The following is a 15,000-nucleotide window of genomic DNA, read 5'->3' as shown; positions in this document are numbered from 1 at the left end:
TATTGACATTGCTGCGTGGAAACCCACCCACTAGCGACAATCTTGGCCCCAATAGCAAGGGAAGGCATGAAAGGAACCATAGAAATTGAGGGTAAGATTTGAACAACAGGCCCATACACAGAATCAGTCACTATATTGTCTAATACAGGGTGCTGTGCCTCCTGCAACCCCCCTTCCTGTGGGCCTCCCTCCCCCAACACCAGCAATGAAAGACAGAGATTCCTCCACGTATTCATGGCAGGAAAGAGCATATGACCGACATCGTGAGTGCTCGATACCTGTTTCTGTCTGATGCTCTCACCTGCTGTGAATATGTGGAGGATTCTTTGTTTTCTGGGCTGGGGTTAGGTGGCAGTAACCTCCCATGTATGGGGCTGGTTTCCACCCAGCGATGTCTACTCTTGCAGTTTTGTGAAATGGAGGTGGGGAATTTGTCTCTGTTGAGTGTATCAATATTGTAAAGCATTAAGGATGATGACACAACAGGAAGATAATTTTCACAGTCAAGTATTTGTTTTGTACTCATTCAGATATTGCAGAATCTGTCAAAAGGTCAGAGAAACTCATTAAAGTATTGCATAATTTTTTAGTATACTTTTCTGTAAAGATCTTGAAAAGCAGTCAGACCTGTACCGTCTTTCCCTGTGGTAACGGCAAATGGGGCACCTCTCACACGACAGGAATCGAGCAGGTGGTAAACATTTATCGAGTTGCTAGATGAATTCTTCCTACCTCGGTTATTTTCATGCATTTTCGTACTTACGTTAGATATGTTAGATATCTATGATAAAGTAAAACCCACCTGAAATGTTATACTCCAAAAGAATGTGTACTGCTAAAGAAAAAAAAGTACAGTAAAATAGCTAGCTGTCAACCATGACCATTTCCATTACATTACAGAAGTGGGCGCACCTTTGCAACGTGTCTTGCCTCCAATCACGAGACAGCTTTTGGTGTCGCTGTAGAAAAGATGGCACTATAGTTCCTTATATTCTAGGTTATTTGAAGCCTCAAAGTCCAGCTAAAGCCTTTTGTTGCTTATCTACAATGATCTCGTACTCTCTCTTTCTCACAGTTGTCCTCTGTTCCTTGTTCTTGTTTCTTTTCTTTTTTTTCTTTCTTTCTTTTTTTATGTTTTTGTATGCAGGACATTTTTCTTTTGTTTTTACATTTTGTTTTTGTTAGTCACAGTTTATTCTCTCCTTAAGTCTTTTCTGTATGTTTTATTGCTAGAAATTCTCTTTAGAAGAAGTGCTGTTGTTTGGAAATGCTTCATGTTGTACTTTGTGAAAGATTTTTATTGAACTTGTTTTTCTCAGTTGAGGAATTTTCAGACCAATTGGCTAAAACATGCTATTATGAAAGGTTTTATTAATTTATATGGATATTTTTTTTTTTTCACTAAAGTTGCAATTACCAGAGACTAAGTCGCTAACTATATGCCACAAACTTTATTCAACATTCTAAGTTGCCATGACTATGTGCGTCCTTCAGGCATTGCCTGGGGGAAGGGTAGATGGGGTTGGGGCATTTTCCATAAACTTTTTCCTTTATTGGTGCCATTATCATTTGTGTTTGTACCTTATTTCTTGACTGACAACTACAGCTTCTTGTCTTCTACAAGAATATCATCTTTGATTTGCCCTAGCTTAGCCCATACCACAAAGATTGACCGTTTAAACTTTCGTCTATAACAATAGTATTGATATGATCCCATTAATGCATTAATGATCACATATAGTTATGAGATAGAGTGCATTTACATGATCATATCCATGCTTATGTTATAGGTAAGAGTCTAAACGAACCAAACATTTTGATAAATACATTTTCTTGCAGTTGTTTTGAGAACACCTTTGGACAAACATGCCTTCATTTGTAATTAAAAAAAGCCATATTTATGATTGATCTTGCTTCAGTGCTCACTTGTATTTGCCCATATATTAAGAAAATGTGAAATCTGTAGGGAATTTGCAATCTAAATATGAGAAGAAAATTCAGATCTGTATTAATTTAGGCATGGGTTTTATCATGGTTCTTGATAGTCACATAGTAATGCTATGAAATGCCAAAGCAATAATGACAGTAGTCAGTAATATTTTATAAGATGATTCTATACTTTTCAAATAATTGTCTGTACTTTTAGACCTAGTTTCATTTATGAAATATTCTCAAAAATTACATTATCATCTTCATTGACAGTGGATTGCAACATCTTTCCTGGACCCCTTAGTTCTTAGAAATTGGTTGTAATCTGGGATAGGCTATATACCCATTACGATTTGCCATACAGTAGGAGCTTATGATGTGATTCTTAAATGTTTATTGTTATACATTGTGTGAGCCTGCATAAAGAAAAAAAACTGCAAATTTCCTCTTCCTTCATACAGATTTCTTAGCAGTACTTTGGAGATTTCTGTTACAAAAACACTGCTCATTGGCGTATTTGGCTCTGAAATTCTGAAAAAAATCTATTTTATAGTACACTGTTTTCTAGGTATTGATCCTTCTACAACTATTTTTTTTGTAGCCATTTTAAAATAGTTTGACATTTGGAATAACCTCATATAAAACCTATCAGTTGTATAATAAACAAGTAATTTGGTAAAGAATATGGAAGTGCATATTCAAAGTGGTAATATGTGCTTGTGTGACTAGGTGTGTCACTACATACATGCTACATAATCTTTTTTAACATCCTTGTTTCCTGTATATTTGTGAATTTCTGAAAATATATCCTAATCCATATTTTTTTCATTCAAGGATAAAAGCCAGTCTGGGAGATATTAGCAACAGATATATTTAGCCAAGATGGGTGATGGAATGCTATCCCTGTCTTGGAACAATCACCATGCTACTTTCTGTGATATATTAAGTAAATGCAGAGAAAAGGTAAGAACTTGCTGTATATGTACATTTTTTGAAAACATGATTTGATGAGTATGGAATATTGTATATTGTAACATCCTTAAAGCAAATATGCATTTTTTCTTTTTCTTTTTAATGCATTCAGTTCATGTTTTTTTTTTTTTTTCGCAAATCTTTGATATTGAAGAATAAGATTCATGTTTTTCTCCTTTTACAGGAAACCTACACAGATGTAACACTTTCTTGTGAGGGAAATTTTTATCCATTGCATAAATTAGTCTTGTCAACATGTAGTGAATACTTTGAAAAAATATTTGAAAGAACACCATGTAAACATCCAGTGATTGTGCTGAATGACATTAAGTGTAGAGAACTTGAGGCACTGTTGAGCTATATGTATGCTGGGGAAGTGAGTGTGCCGCAGAGCAACCTAGCTATGCTTATAAAAGTGGCAGAGGTCCTGCAGATCAAGGGCCTGGCAGTGCCTGACACGCCCCCAGCTCCTGCTAAATCTAAGTCAAGTTCTCTCGAGTCTGGGACTGAGAGATGCAGCCCACACCCTGCTAAAAGACGCAGAACAGAGGAAAGACTTGTAGACACCACCAGAACGATGCACGAATCCACAAGTCCCAATGTCAGATTGAACCCCACTGAGAAAGGGAGACAAGTGACCCACGAAGAAGGACACCGCAGGAAAGACCAGGAAGAAGCTCAGGACCCTCTTTCAGTATCTGAGATTGGGGTATGTATAATTAAAGGAAAATTTACTGTACATATCAATATTGTTTGTTAATACTGTAATATCTAACATTATCATTGTCTTTTTCTCCCATACAGCAGGAAGATTATTATGCTGCAGAAATTAAAGAGGAGATTATCGAGGATATGGTCGACAGTGAAGGCGCTCAGATAGGAAGAACGGATCACAGTGTAGAATACGATGCTCAGCTTGCCCCTTTTAAAAGTGAAGGTAGTAGTAGAGACAGTATATCAGGACACACAGGCTCAGCAGAATACAGTGATCCACAGTTTGAACACCTCAACACCTCTGGACTGCAGACAAGTGAAATGAACCCAGGACCTTCGGAGATGATTGAGGTTTGTGCGCTCTTTGTGGATTTTTTCAGTTTATACCCATGCAAAGTCTGAGGAATCTATGAATCTATCTCCATTTATTATTCCGTGCTGTGAAACTTTCCATGTTCATCAGCCTGCCAAATGGTGAGATCTCATCATATTGGTAATGGTTAACTCGCCGGTGCTTCCAATACTACATCCCGTGGAATGCGATTCTGCTGCATGGGACATGATAGAGAGGGGATTTATAATGATAGCTGCTAGAATGTTGTGTCATAGTCTTGGCTTTTCAAAATCCATGGAGAATTATTTCCCTGAACTTTGCTACATGCTCACAGATGTCCGTCACCAATATTTAAAGCCCCCTTTAACACAAAAGTTTAAGCATTCTCAGGCTAAGTACCATATTTGTAACCTTTGGTGTAGCTGTGTAAAATTCATGCTGCATTTTAAAGCAGAATTTTTTTTTTTTTTTTTTTTCTATTTGGGTACTAAATCAGTGTTCCTAGTTCAGGGAAGATTATATTGTTTCCCAGTTATCTTTTTATTGTTGTATTATTAATCCTAGGTTATTGATAAGTATCTTTTGTCGTGTTATTTTTTTATTTATTGTATGGTTATTGTAGTTTAGGAAGGGAATGCAACATCACTATATATTTGTATATTTATCATCTACAGTGGCAAGACGGCATAGTACAATCGGACATGACTTCTGGAGAAGGCTGCAGTGGGGTGGGCATCCTCCAACCATCGTCACCCATGTTAAGCCAGCAAACGCCACAGCTTCTAGCACAACAAGGGGTCAGTGTCCTGTTTTCCTTTCCGCGTGTTCACTTTAGGATTACTGCATGTCCAGGGTATGATCTCTCCTCTCTCTTCGGTGTGCATTTCTAGGTGGTACAAATATGGAGAGCAGTTTTCTTTTTCTTTTTTTTCTTTTTTTTTTCCCTTAAAAAAAAATTCTTTCCCTTTATATTCATTCATTTATCCCCGCCTCCTTTGTGTGTGTGTGTGTGTGTGTGTGTGTGTGTGTATGTGTGTGTGTGTGTGTGTGTGTGTGCGTGTGTGTGTGTGTGTGTGTGTGTGTGTGTGTGTGTGTTTCTTTTTCTTCTTCTTCTTCTGTGTGTATGCGTGTGTGTGTGTGTGTGTATGCGTGTGTGTGTGTGTGTGTGTGTGTGTGTGTGTGTGTGTGTGTGTGTGTGTGTGTGTGTGTGTGTGTGTGTGTGTGTGTGTGTGGGTGTGGGTGGGTGTGGGTGTGTGTACTCATCCGGGTGTATGTGTGAGTTTCTTTTTCTTCCTCTTCTTCTTCTTTGTCTTCTTCTTCTTCTTCTTCTTCTTCTTCTTCTTCTTCTTCTGGAATAAGGAAAAAGATAAAAATCAACATATACCCTGAGATGAGAGAAACAAGTACTTGGGCTTGCTTTTATTATATTTATTTCATTGGCAGTTGCATTTTTTATATATTTTTATCTTACTTTCCTTTTAATAGTTTATCATTATTAATTCACCTGTAATCCTACAGTGAACACACATGATACTTTCTTTCTTGACATAAGCCATTATAGAAAGCTATACATGTGTAATTGTGTGCATCTTAAAACACTGAAGACCAGGATATCAATCCTATATATCCTTATATAGATAAGAAATTTCTTTGTATGACCAGTATGCCGGAAACAAGAAATATTATCAGTGGAATGAGTTAAAATTTCTCTCCAAAAAGGAAAGAGGAAAAAATATATATATATACAATGTCATAATGTTATACAAAAGAATATTTAGTGATGGAAAAAACACTGGGACAAAAGTTTTATTTTTCTTCAAACTACAAAGGAGACATTAAATTATACACTGTACTGCAAACTGAGATTGGGATGCAAACATATGTTAACACAAACAGGATTTGTAAATATGTTGCATGAGGATGATCAATGTAAATACAGACCTTTGTAAGGGAAACAGAGAATACTTCCTTTTTTTGGATATTTAGAAGATGTAGGAAAATGAATGTGATGTAAGATGTTTTAGCAATAGCAAAGGAGTGAGAGAGCAAGAGCAAAGGTGTGAGAGAGTGAAAGCAAAGGAGTGAGAGAGCAAGAGCAAAGGTGTGAGAGAGCGAGAGCAAAGGAGTGAAGAGAGTGAGAGCAAAGGAGTGAGAGAGCAAGAGCAAAGGAGTGAGAGAGTGAGAGCAAAGGAGTGAGAGAGCAAAACCAAAGGAGTGAGAGAGCGAGAGCAAAGGAGTGAGAGAGCAAGAGCAAAGGAGTGAGAGAGCAAGAGCAAAGGTGTGAGAGAGCAAGAGCAAAGGAGTGAGAGAGCAAGAGCAAAGGAGTGAGAGAGCAAGAGCAAAGGAGTGAGAGAGCAAGAGCAAAGGAGTGAGAGAGCAAGAGCAAAGGTGTGAGAGAGCGGGAGCAAAGGAGTGAGAGAGTGAGAGCAAAGGAGCAAGAGAAAGAGAGAGCAAAGGAGTGAGAGAGCGAGAGCAAAGGACTGAGAGAGTGAGAGCAAAGGAGCAAGAGAAAGAGAGAGCAAAGGAGTGAGAGAGCGAGAGCAAAGGAGTGAGAGAGCAAGAGCAAAGGAGTGAGAGAGCGAGAGCAAAGGAGTGAGAGAGCAAGAGCAAAGGTGTGAGAGAGCGGGAGCAAAGGTGTGAGAGAGCGAGAGCAAAGGAGTGAGAGAGTGAGAGCAAAGGAGCAAGAGAAAGAGAGAGCAAAGGAGTGAGAGAGCGAGAGCAAAGGAGTGAGAGAGCAAGAGCAAAGGAGTGAGAGAGCGAAAGCAAAGGAGTGAGAGAGTAAGAGCAAAGGTGTGAGAGGGCGAGAGCAAAGGAGTGAGAGAGTGAGAGTAAAGGAGCAAGAGAGAGAGAGAGCAAAGGGGCAAGAGAAAGAGAGAGCAAAGGAGTGAGAGAGAGAAAGAGAGCAAAGAAGCGAGTGGGCGCTAGAGCTAGTGCTAGTGCTAGAGTGCGAGAGAGAGCAAGGGAGAAAGTGAGAGAGAGAGAGAGTGAAAGAGAGAGAGAGAGTTGATTTTATTTTTTATATTTTTCAACATTAGAAAATATCAGCAGCCTTGTTCTAGGGTTTCTATTGCCCATAGACTTTGCAAGAAAAGTACTCGCTTGTCACACCCTCCAAAGGAATCTGTTGTTGTGGAAATTGCCCTATATAAGGAGACACATACAGAAAATTTACATCATTACATCAAACAAAAAACAACTAAATTGAGATTTAAACTCGTACGCCTGTGCTTCGAAAAACAAAAGTTTGAAAAGGATGTTCATGAAAAAACACCCAAGAGAAGCATTTTTCTTTATTATGATAGTGATGATGATGTAGATGGTTGATGAACTGAGGTTCCTAGCTAAATTGCAGTCTCTGCAGTCTAATGAAGTTTTAGATGATTTGTATGTCATTGTGGAAATGAAAGAGAACTAGAATACTTTAAAGGCATTCTATCTTCATTCTTTAAGTTCCTACTCCTACAAAATACCATGGAAACAATATATCAAGCTGGAAATGTCAGTCAGAATCTTGTGCAAATTTTACATTATTTCATAGCATTTCACATCCTTCACACAACATTGGTTCAAATTCTTAGTAACAAAAGCATGACTTGCCATTTTCATATTCTTACTCTAAAGACTGAATGAAAAAAATAACTCTTTTTGTTTTTGTTAGTCTTTCAGCTTTCTTTATATTTTGTTTCAAGAATTGTCAGGATTTTGTAATTTTTCCACTATATTTTTTACACTGAAAAAACAAAAACAAAACAGGCAATTATCAATAAGCCAAGGAAAAAAAAGGCCTTAAATGTGGACAGTTTCTGCATTTACCTTGATCTAAGATAACTAGGGCTGTAAAAATTATTGATCACATTACTTTTTGGAAAAAAAATTGAAAGAAAATGAACTGACTTGAAGAAAAGAAAATAAGTGAAGAAGGTTCTATGGAATGGCAAGAGAGGCATTGTGATTCAGGCTCTGTTGGGAGGCAGCTGCAGCAGTTGAATTTAGAAGCAGTCACTCAAGATTGGATATAAACATGCTTCATGAATATCAGATGGTGGCAGCTCATTTCATCTGTAAGATAAAAAAATAGATGATGGAAATGGTTCAGAAATAAAAGGATGGCAAGGCACATTACAAAATGTCTTGGTACTGCTCATCACAACAGAAAAACTCTTTAAGATAAACAGAGTTTTGATAGTGAAACTAACGCCATATTTTGGCATGAATGTGATGGATTTTGTCTGAAAGAGTGCCAATGAGAAGAGGAATTCAGTTCCCTCTTCCTTTTTTATCACCATCCATTAAGTGAGTAAAACTCAAAGCACCACTTATGCCCTGAACCTAAAACATCCCAACATTTTTATCAAAGGACATTAGCCAAGTACTTCAGTCACTCAGCAATATGAAAGGTATTAGTGGCACCTGAGGAATACAGATTGGTGCATTTAAGTGTGGCTGACTTCAGATAACCTGCTAGGAGCATGTCGTAGAGAATGACGCAAAATTCCAAAGGAATATGTGTTCTAGAAGCCTAAAAAAATAACATCAGGAAGATGTTATTCAGTTTCACAGCAGCTCAGCCATCAACCTCAACAGCATGTTTGTTATTCATTCAGTAATCTTTAGAAATTGTGAGATTTTACTATATATAGAAATGCTTTCTATCAGTATTTCTTTTTTGTCTATGCAGTTTTACTCTTCGGTATATGATATCCTATTCCCGTAATGATTAAGTACATCAATAAAGATTTTAATAGTATGGTGTTATTTTTTTCACCCCCCCCCATCAAGGAGACTGATACCCCCATAATGGGTTGATGGATTTAAAAATAGAAGTATGACATTCCATGATTCTTTTGGCAGATAGGTTTTATATCATATATTTTAAGATACGTAGGACATATAATGGAACTATTTCTATGTAATAAAGTTTTATTTTCAGTGAAGGAAATGGAAAAATTATGATTATATACATTATAACAAATATACCGATCAGTGGTACATATCCTCTTTGTGAATTGTAAAGGATTTGATATCTGTTTTCTTTTTCAATAGATAGAAATGTCAGTGTTATGTGAATGCTTCAAGTCCATGATGAATTGCTCACTGTTTGTTATGCAGTGGTATCATGGCTTTTTGGTATTGTGTTTGGTACTTTTTTCCTTAGACAAATGCCTTGGTTTTACTATTCCTTTATGCCTCTTTTCATATGATAGAAGAGCGGTGGGCTGAATGTTCTCACTTCATAATATGGAGACTGCTGTGCATGCTTTACTTTTCACTAGATTTGTGGAAGGCCTGTCAAAAACTAGTTTTTTCCTATTTACTTTTTTGTTCTGAATGAGAGACATGTAATGTATATTTATATATTTTCTACTGATAAGCAAGTTTCATTCTGCTAGTCCCAAAATATCGACCCCCATACCCTCACCCCTTGCAGGCACACCTAACTGTCACAGTTATGTTTTTTATGAATGAAATATAGTGAGTGTTGAGAAGTAATTCTGGTACTGTATGTCATATATCATAAATTCCGATCTTCTCCCACATTCCCCTTTCACACACCTTACTGTTATGTACCATAGAGTTACCTCACGATATATTTATATATTATATTTATAACTTTGAATATATATAGATACATCTAATTACACATATATAGTGGAAACAAGATTTTATATGGAAATCTATTCCCATATTCATTCATATTCAAAGAGTAACTATATTTCTATAATTTTTTTTCTTAATTTTGTTCTCTACTAAAACCATGTATCTGATATATCGCAACGAAATAAACATTATCTGGTGCATAGAGTTAAGCTCTTGTAATACCTGCAACCAAAATCTGCCATCGTGAAACAAAAAAGCAAGCTTATTTACAGCAGGGTGTAGACAAATAGGAGAGGTTGTAGTTCATAGGGGTTGTTTGATTTGCATATTGTGCTAGCTTGTATTCCCATATAGTTTTCAGTTTGTTCCTGCTTGATTACTCTCACCTTCTGCATGAGATAGATCTTGTAGGGCATGGTCAAGGACACTGGATATGCAGTGAACCAAATACCCATCCAAAGACCCCCATTGTCAAGTAGTGCTTACCAAACCCCAATTTTGCACCATTGTCTGTGTCACAGATGATTATCTTTGAATTACCCATGGCTTTTATTCAACATTATGCTTAAATCTCTTGATAGATCTCTGATTGTAACCTTTGCCCTCAATGTTTTTTTTTTCAACTTGTCAAGAACAGGATTCATTGTCAAGAAAATGAGCAGCATTGAGTAATGCAGCTTCCTGATGCTAACAGGAACACATCTCTATTTGATATCATGTCTATTAAGTTCTTTCTTTGGAAGCAAAGAACAAAAATCCAAATCCATCAAATATTATAAAAGGTATGATGCCATCAGGCTATTTGAATGTTGACCCATGATCAACATTCCAGAATGTGTCAGTGAAATCTCCCAGTGATTTTATATTTTATCAGCTGGTCTAGAGAAAAGGACACCTGTTCCTAAGTACTAAATTGTTGATGTCTTGAATAACGTTAGACTTAGATAATTGAGAGTCTCTCCAGCAGTGCACTCTTGGAAATGCATACACCATATCACCATGAGGCAAGGGGAGTATGTGTAGCTGTGCCTGTAAGAAACCAGTATCTTTAAACACTTCAGGCATCCATTACTTTGTGGGGGTCACTTACTGTGAAGAGTGACCTTAGTGACATAGGATTAGTCATTAATTTCACCCTAATTGAAATATGTGTGTATTTGGCTTCCTTACTAGTCTGGAGACTGATAGCACCAAGACAGCTGCCACTTGATGTCCTCTCACAGTAATTCCCTTGATTGTTTTTGTGTCTAAAATTACACACCTAACTCATTTGTAACTTCAGTCATTTTTGTAGCATTCATCTTTGTCATAGTTTTCAGTCAGATTTTTAAAAGTTTCTCCTTTTCTGCCACAAGTATATATGCAGTTTGTCACTTCATAGACACCTTATTGTTGCTCAGCAAATCCATTTCCTTAGTGTCAAGTTCCCGAATGGAATTAGATTTCGCCAAGGTGCCACATTTCACATAAAGTCGGTGGAATAGCAGATTTTATTCATAATCTCATACCTGCTCTCTGTAGAAATCATACAGGAAGATAAGTTAATGATATTCATACTCTACACTGAAAATTCAAGGAGAATATAACATAAACTGAAGTAACAGGGCTTATTCACTGTGTGTTCAATAAAGTCAATTGATGATTTTATATTTAATATTTTCAGTTTTAGAGTAATAGGGTGAGAGATTAAGAGTTTGTGAGAAAGTAAAGGTTGAATGTATCTTTAGGTTTTGTTTAAAAGATAGGAATGTTTTTACCATATGTGTAATGATGTTTTTTTTTGTTTTTTTTTTTGCTTCTCTATCTAATTTGATTGAAGTTGATTAATGTGCAAATGAGGATTTGTTAGGGATCTTGGTGAATTTTTATTTGATTTGTTCATTTTTTCAGCTTTTGTCTTTCCGTTTTGCCTTTCATTTCTATTTTTCCCCGTGTCATTTATTATTCTTTTGAAGAAAAATATTTTTTTTCTTTATATGAGTCATATTAGAAGAGGAACACCAGTATCATTAGGCCTCAAGATAAGTATCGTTACCGTGGCCTCTTGGCCTATTATGCTCTCACAGTCCCACATATTTGACCAAAACAGAGTCCAATTTGATACCTGTCCCAGAAAGAGTGGTTAGGATGATGTGCTCTAGCCCGCCTTTATGAAAACCAAGAAGAGGTAGAAAAATCCAGAATGGCGTGTTTGGAGTGTCCAAAGCCCAAAGTCCAGGATGTGATACCTCCTTCAATCAACAGATGGTAGCACTTGAGGGCTCAGCAGCAGCAGCGGCGATGGTCAGAGTCCGTGGAGGCTACACACGCTGGACGCCCGAGGAACGGCTCCTGATTGCCAAGGCATGCATAAGGATGGGGCCCAATAAGGCTGCCAGGGAACTCTCCAGGACCCTCAACAAGAAGCTGAGCAAGTCCACTGTCCAAAATATCCATAAGCAGTACCTGGAAAGGCTGGCAAAACGGCAGCTGGTCAATGCACCATTGAGTCTCCCTCAAGGGAGGCAAGGACAATGAGAGGAGGATATCCAGCCGTCTACTGGATGGTTTGGTTCTTGTTTGTCATCATTGGAGGCCAGTGCTGCGTTGTTTCTTCTGTTCTTTTGAGAATATAGGCATTGTATTTATGGCTGAAAAGGACTGAGGAATTCCATTCTTTCTGGGAGTAAGAGAACAAAGTGTGGGTGATGAGAACATTTGGAAATGTGTAGTGATTGGTGATGGATGGATAATTCAGTTGCAAATGTTGGAAGAAGAACAACATTGCTAAGAGAGAGGGAGAAAGACAGAGACACACAGAAAGAGAAGCAGAGAAGGATACAGATAGAGAAAATCCTCCCTATACCTTGCTCGTTTTGTTGTGGGAGAGCTTAGGAGATGGAGACTGAGGCCCAATGTAGGGGATCACCCCTATCTTGGGCCTAAGGCCTCGCCTCAACTAATTTTGCTTGGTCTTTTCTTCTCCCCTTTCCTCTTGAGTATCTTCTTCATCCCCTTCTTCTATCCCATTCCTAAGGTGTGAGAGCTGTGCTGAAAGAATGAAAGGCTGGCTTTGTGTCAGTCATGAACGACTTCTGGGAGCCATGGGCATGGTATTCCCCTGGTTAAGGGGACTGTCTCGAGGGTTGAAAATTTTTGGATCAAATTGAATTAGCTAACGTATTGTATAGGTACATGAATGAGGAAACTACCAAACGACTATTAAAGCCCAGCTATGGTTAGTTCTCAGGCGGCACACGCGAGACCTGTTAAACACCTGGGGAGGTACGCCACTAATGGACTTTTGCTTATTGCAATCATGCATACGGCATTTGATTAAGACATTGTGCATAGACATGAGTTTGTTAATGTTCAAAGAAAACTTTTATACCAATATCAGAAAAAAATTATATCAGTGATTTATGACAAAATATTTTGTGAAATATATCTGAAAAAAAATGTTTTGTGTCCTTTTACACCCTCCCAACATACCCCACTCTTTCTACCGCTCCCACTTGAATACTCAAAACAGTGTCCTTCTCCCTCCCCTCCAGACAATCTTCCTGATACTTCATCACCTTCCCCAGTCCCTTTTCTCATCCCCCGGATTCTTCTCCTCCTACTTCTCCAACAGCTGCCTCTGTTTCCTTGAACAATAGCCCCATTCCTTCCCCAGTCACAGATACAATGCAATTCACTCATTTGCTCTACCCCTTTAACCTTTCGTATTTTACTAATCCCTGATCTACTTCATTAGCTTCCCACTTTTCCCTTTCCGCCACCATATTTTCCTGTAACACTAATCTTTGACATCTAACACCCCCCCCTTCCCCAGATTCTTCTCCTATTTTTCCAACAGGCATCTCTGTTTTCCGTCAACATTTTTCCTATACCTTCCCCACTGACAAATATGCTATAATTCACTCAATTTCCCTACCCCTCTTAACCCTCTCTTTTCTTCTAATCTCTCCTCTAAGTTCACTTAACTCCTGTCTTTTCCCTTTTTACTACCACACTATCCTCTAATGCTCTCTTATCTGACAGCTAACACATTTTATTCTAATCTTTAACTCCTCTTTACCCTTTCCTACACAATACTCAACCATAGTTTTATGTGACCTTTAATGTCTAGCACATTTATTTGTTTCAAATGTTAAACAACAGACAGAGAAAACATATTTGCTCTTTTGGACCTTTTTACATGTGAAGACAAAGGAATAATGAGTTCAGTTTTTTCTAAGGAGTATATTTAGATTGTAAAGGAGGAAATCATATGGCTCATTGATCCATTAATGAATATTAAGATTAAGGATTGATGTGTTCTTTACATATCTGAAGGAAAGGAGAAAAAATGTGGACTTAACAGCCATTTAAGTGTTGCGTTGATTGCATTCAAGAAGTTCAGTCATAAATACAGTGATTAGTGAAGGATATGTTGCCCTTTGATTCTTTGAGAAGTGAAATTGAACCATCAGTGCTGTATATTCATGTTTTCTTTACTGGGTTATCAATTTTATTATATTCTGAATTATTATTTTTTGTCTCAAGATTATTTTTTTGTATCCTGGCAACCTTGTGGTCAACAGAACATTTGGTGTCATTAATTCATGAAGCAGTGACAAGTACTGCTATTCATAATTGACAGTATTTGTTGTTATTATCTGTATATATGGGCTAATCAACAGCTGTGTCTTATATGTTTAATAAAATCAAATGCGCTGTTGACCACTAAGTTGCCAGATAAGTGTCACAACTATAGCACGGGATAGTTATCCTTATGCCATTTCATCAATTTTTACAAATCGCTGTTTGCTCTTAGTACTTCAACTCATAAAACAAAAAGGTTTTCATGAATATATAAAATGAGGAAATCCAATATTCACATCATTAGTCAGTGTATTCATACTCCTGTTGAAATTTGAATGTATAGCCTATGATATGACAATGCAAGAGATTTCATTAAAATGTGTCCATTTCATCTCATGGGATTTTAAACTCTTCATTCACCTTTATATCTTTATTTGCCATTGTCACGGTAAACTATATTTATTGTAATTATTTAGAAGTATTTATTGTTTTGTAAGATCATAAATGTTTCTATTAGGTACATAGAAAGTAAAAGAATAGTGATACAGGGAAAGCTTTTGTATAGTCAAAATATGTTTATATTTATATTGTTAGAGTTTAATGCTTAATGGTAAGATATAATTAAAAAAAAAAAAGTCAGCAAAATTTGTGTCCAAAATTTTAGATTGTTGATATTTATTGTACATACATTATAGATATATAGTATTATTTGTGATCAAAATTGATAATGGTAATTTATTTAATTTCTAGAAAGACAAATAAATTCAGTCTTTTAAATGGCATTTGTTGTTTATTTCATGATAGGAAAATTTATCTTTTCCTAAAAGACATCCTATTAGTGATTTTCACTTTTTATTTGATAATTAGTTTCCTTTGTTTCCTCTCTG

General features: G+C 37.0%; 1 protein-coding gene across 10 annotated transcripts in view; it reads left to right on the top strand.

The window, feature by feature from the left end:
- LOC113818684 (protein tramtrack, beta isoform) overlaps positions 1-15,000 on the top strand; it is a 44,380-nt gene that overhangs the window by 556 nt on the left and 28,824 nt on the right. For 9 of the 10 annotated variants that reach the window (XR_011399358.1, XM_070135437.1, XM_070135438.1 and 6 more), the window contains exons 2-5: positions 2,764-2,892; positions 3,086-3,610; positions 3,706-3,966; positions 4,624-4,746. Coding sequence is in view for 9 of the 10 variants with exons in the window: in XM_070135437.1 (XP_069991538.1) it covers positions 2,812-2,892; positions 3,086-3,610; positions 3,706-3,966; positions 4,624-4,746 (990 nt within the window). In the remaining variant the exon portion in view is untranslated. Of the gene's footprint in view, positions 1-2,763; positions 2,893-3,085; positions 3,611-3,705; positions 3,967-4,623; positions 4,747-11,791; positions 14,867-15,000 lie in introns of those variants that run through there. The other variant, XM_027370867.2, reaches the window with a different exon arrangement.

The sequence above is a fragment of the Penaeus vannamei genome, chromosome 20, assembly GCF_042767895.1.
Source record: "Penaeus vannamei isolate JL-2024 chromosome 20, ASM4276789v1, whole genome shotgun sequence".
Lineage (NCBI taxonomy): Eukaryota > Metazoa > Arthropoda > Malacostraca > Decapoda > Penaeidae > Penaeus > Penaeus vannamei.
The sequence above is the reverse complement of the archived record's forward strand: the minus strand, read 5'-3'. Positions and strand labels throughout refer to the sequence as shown.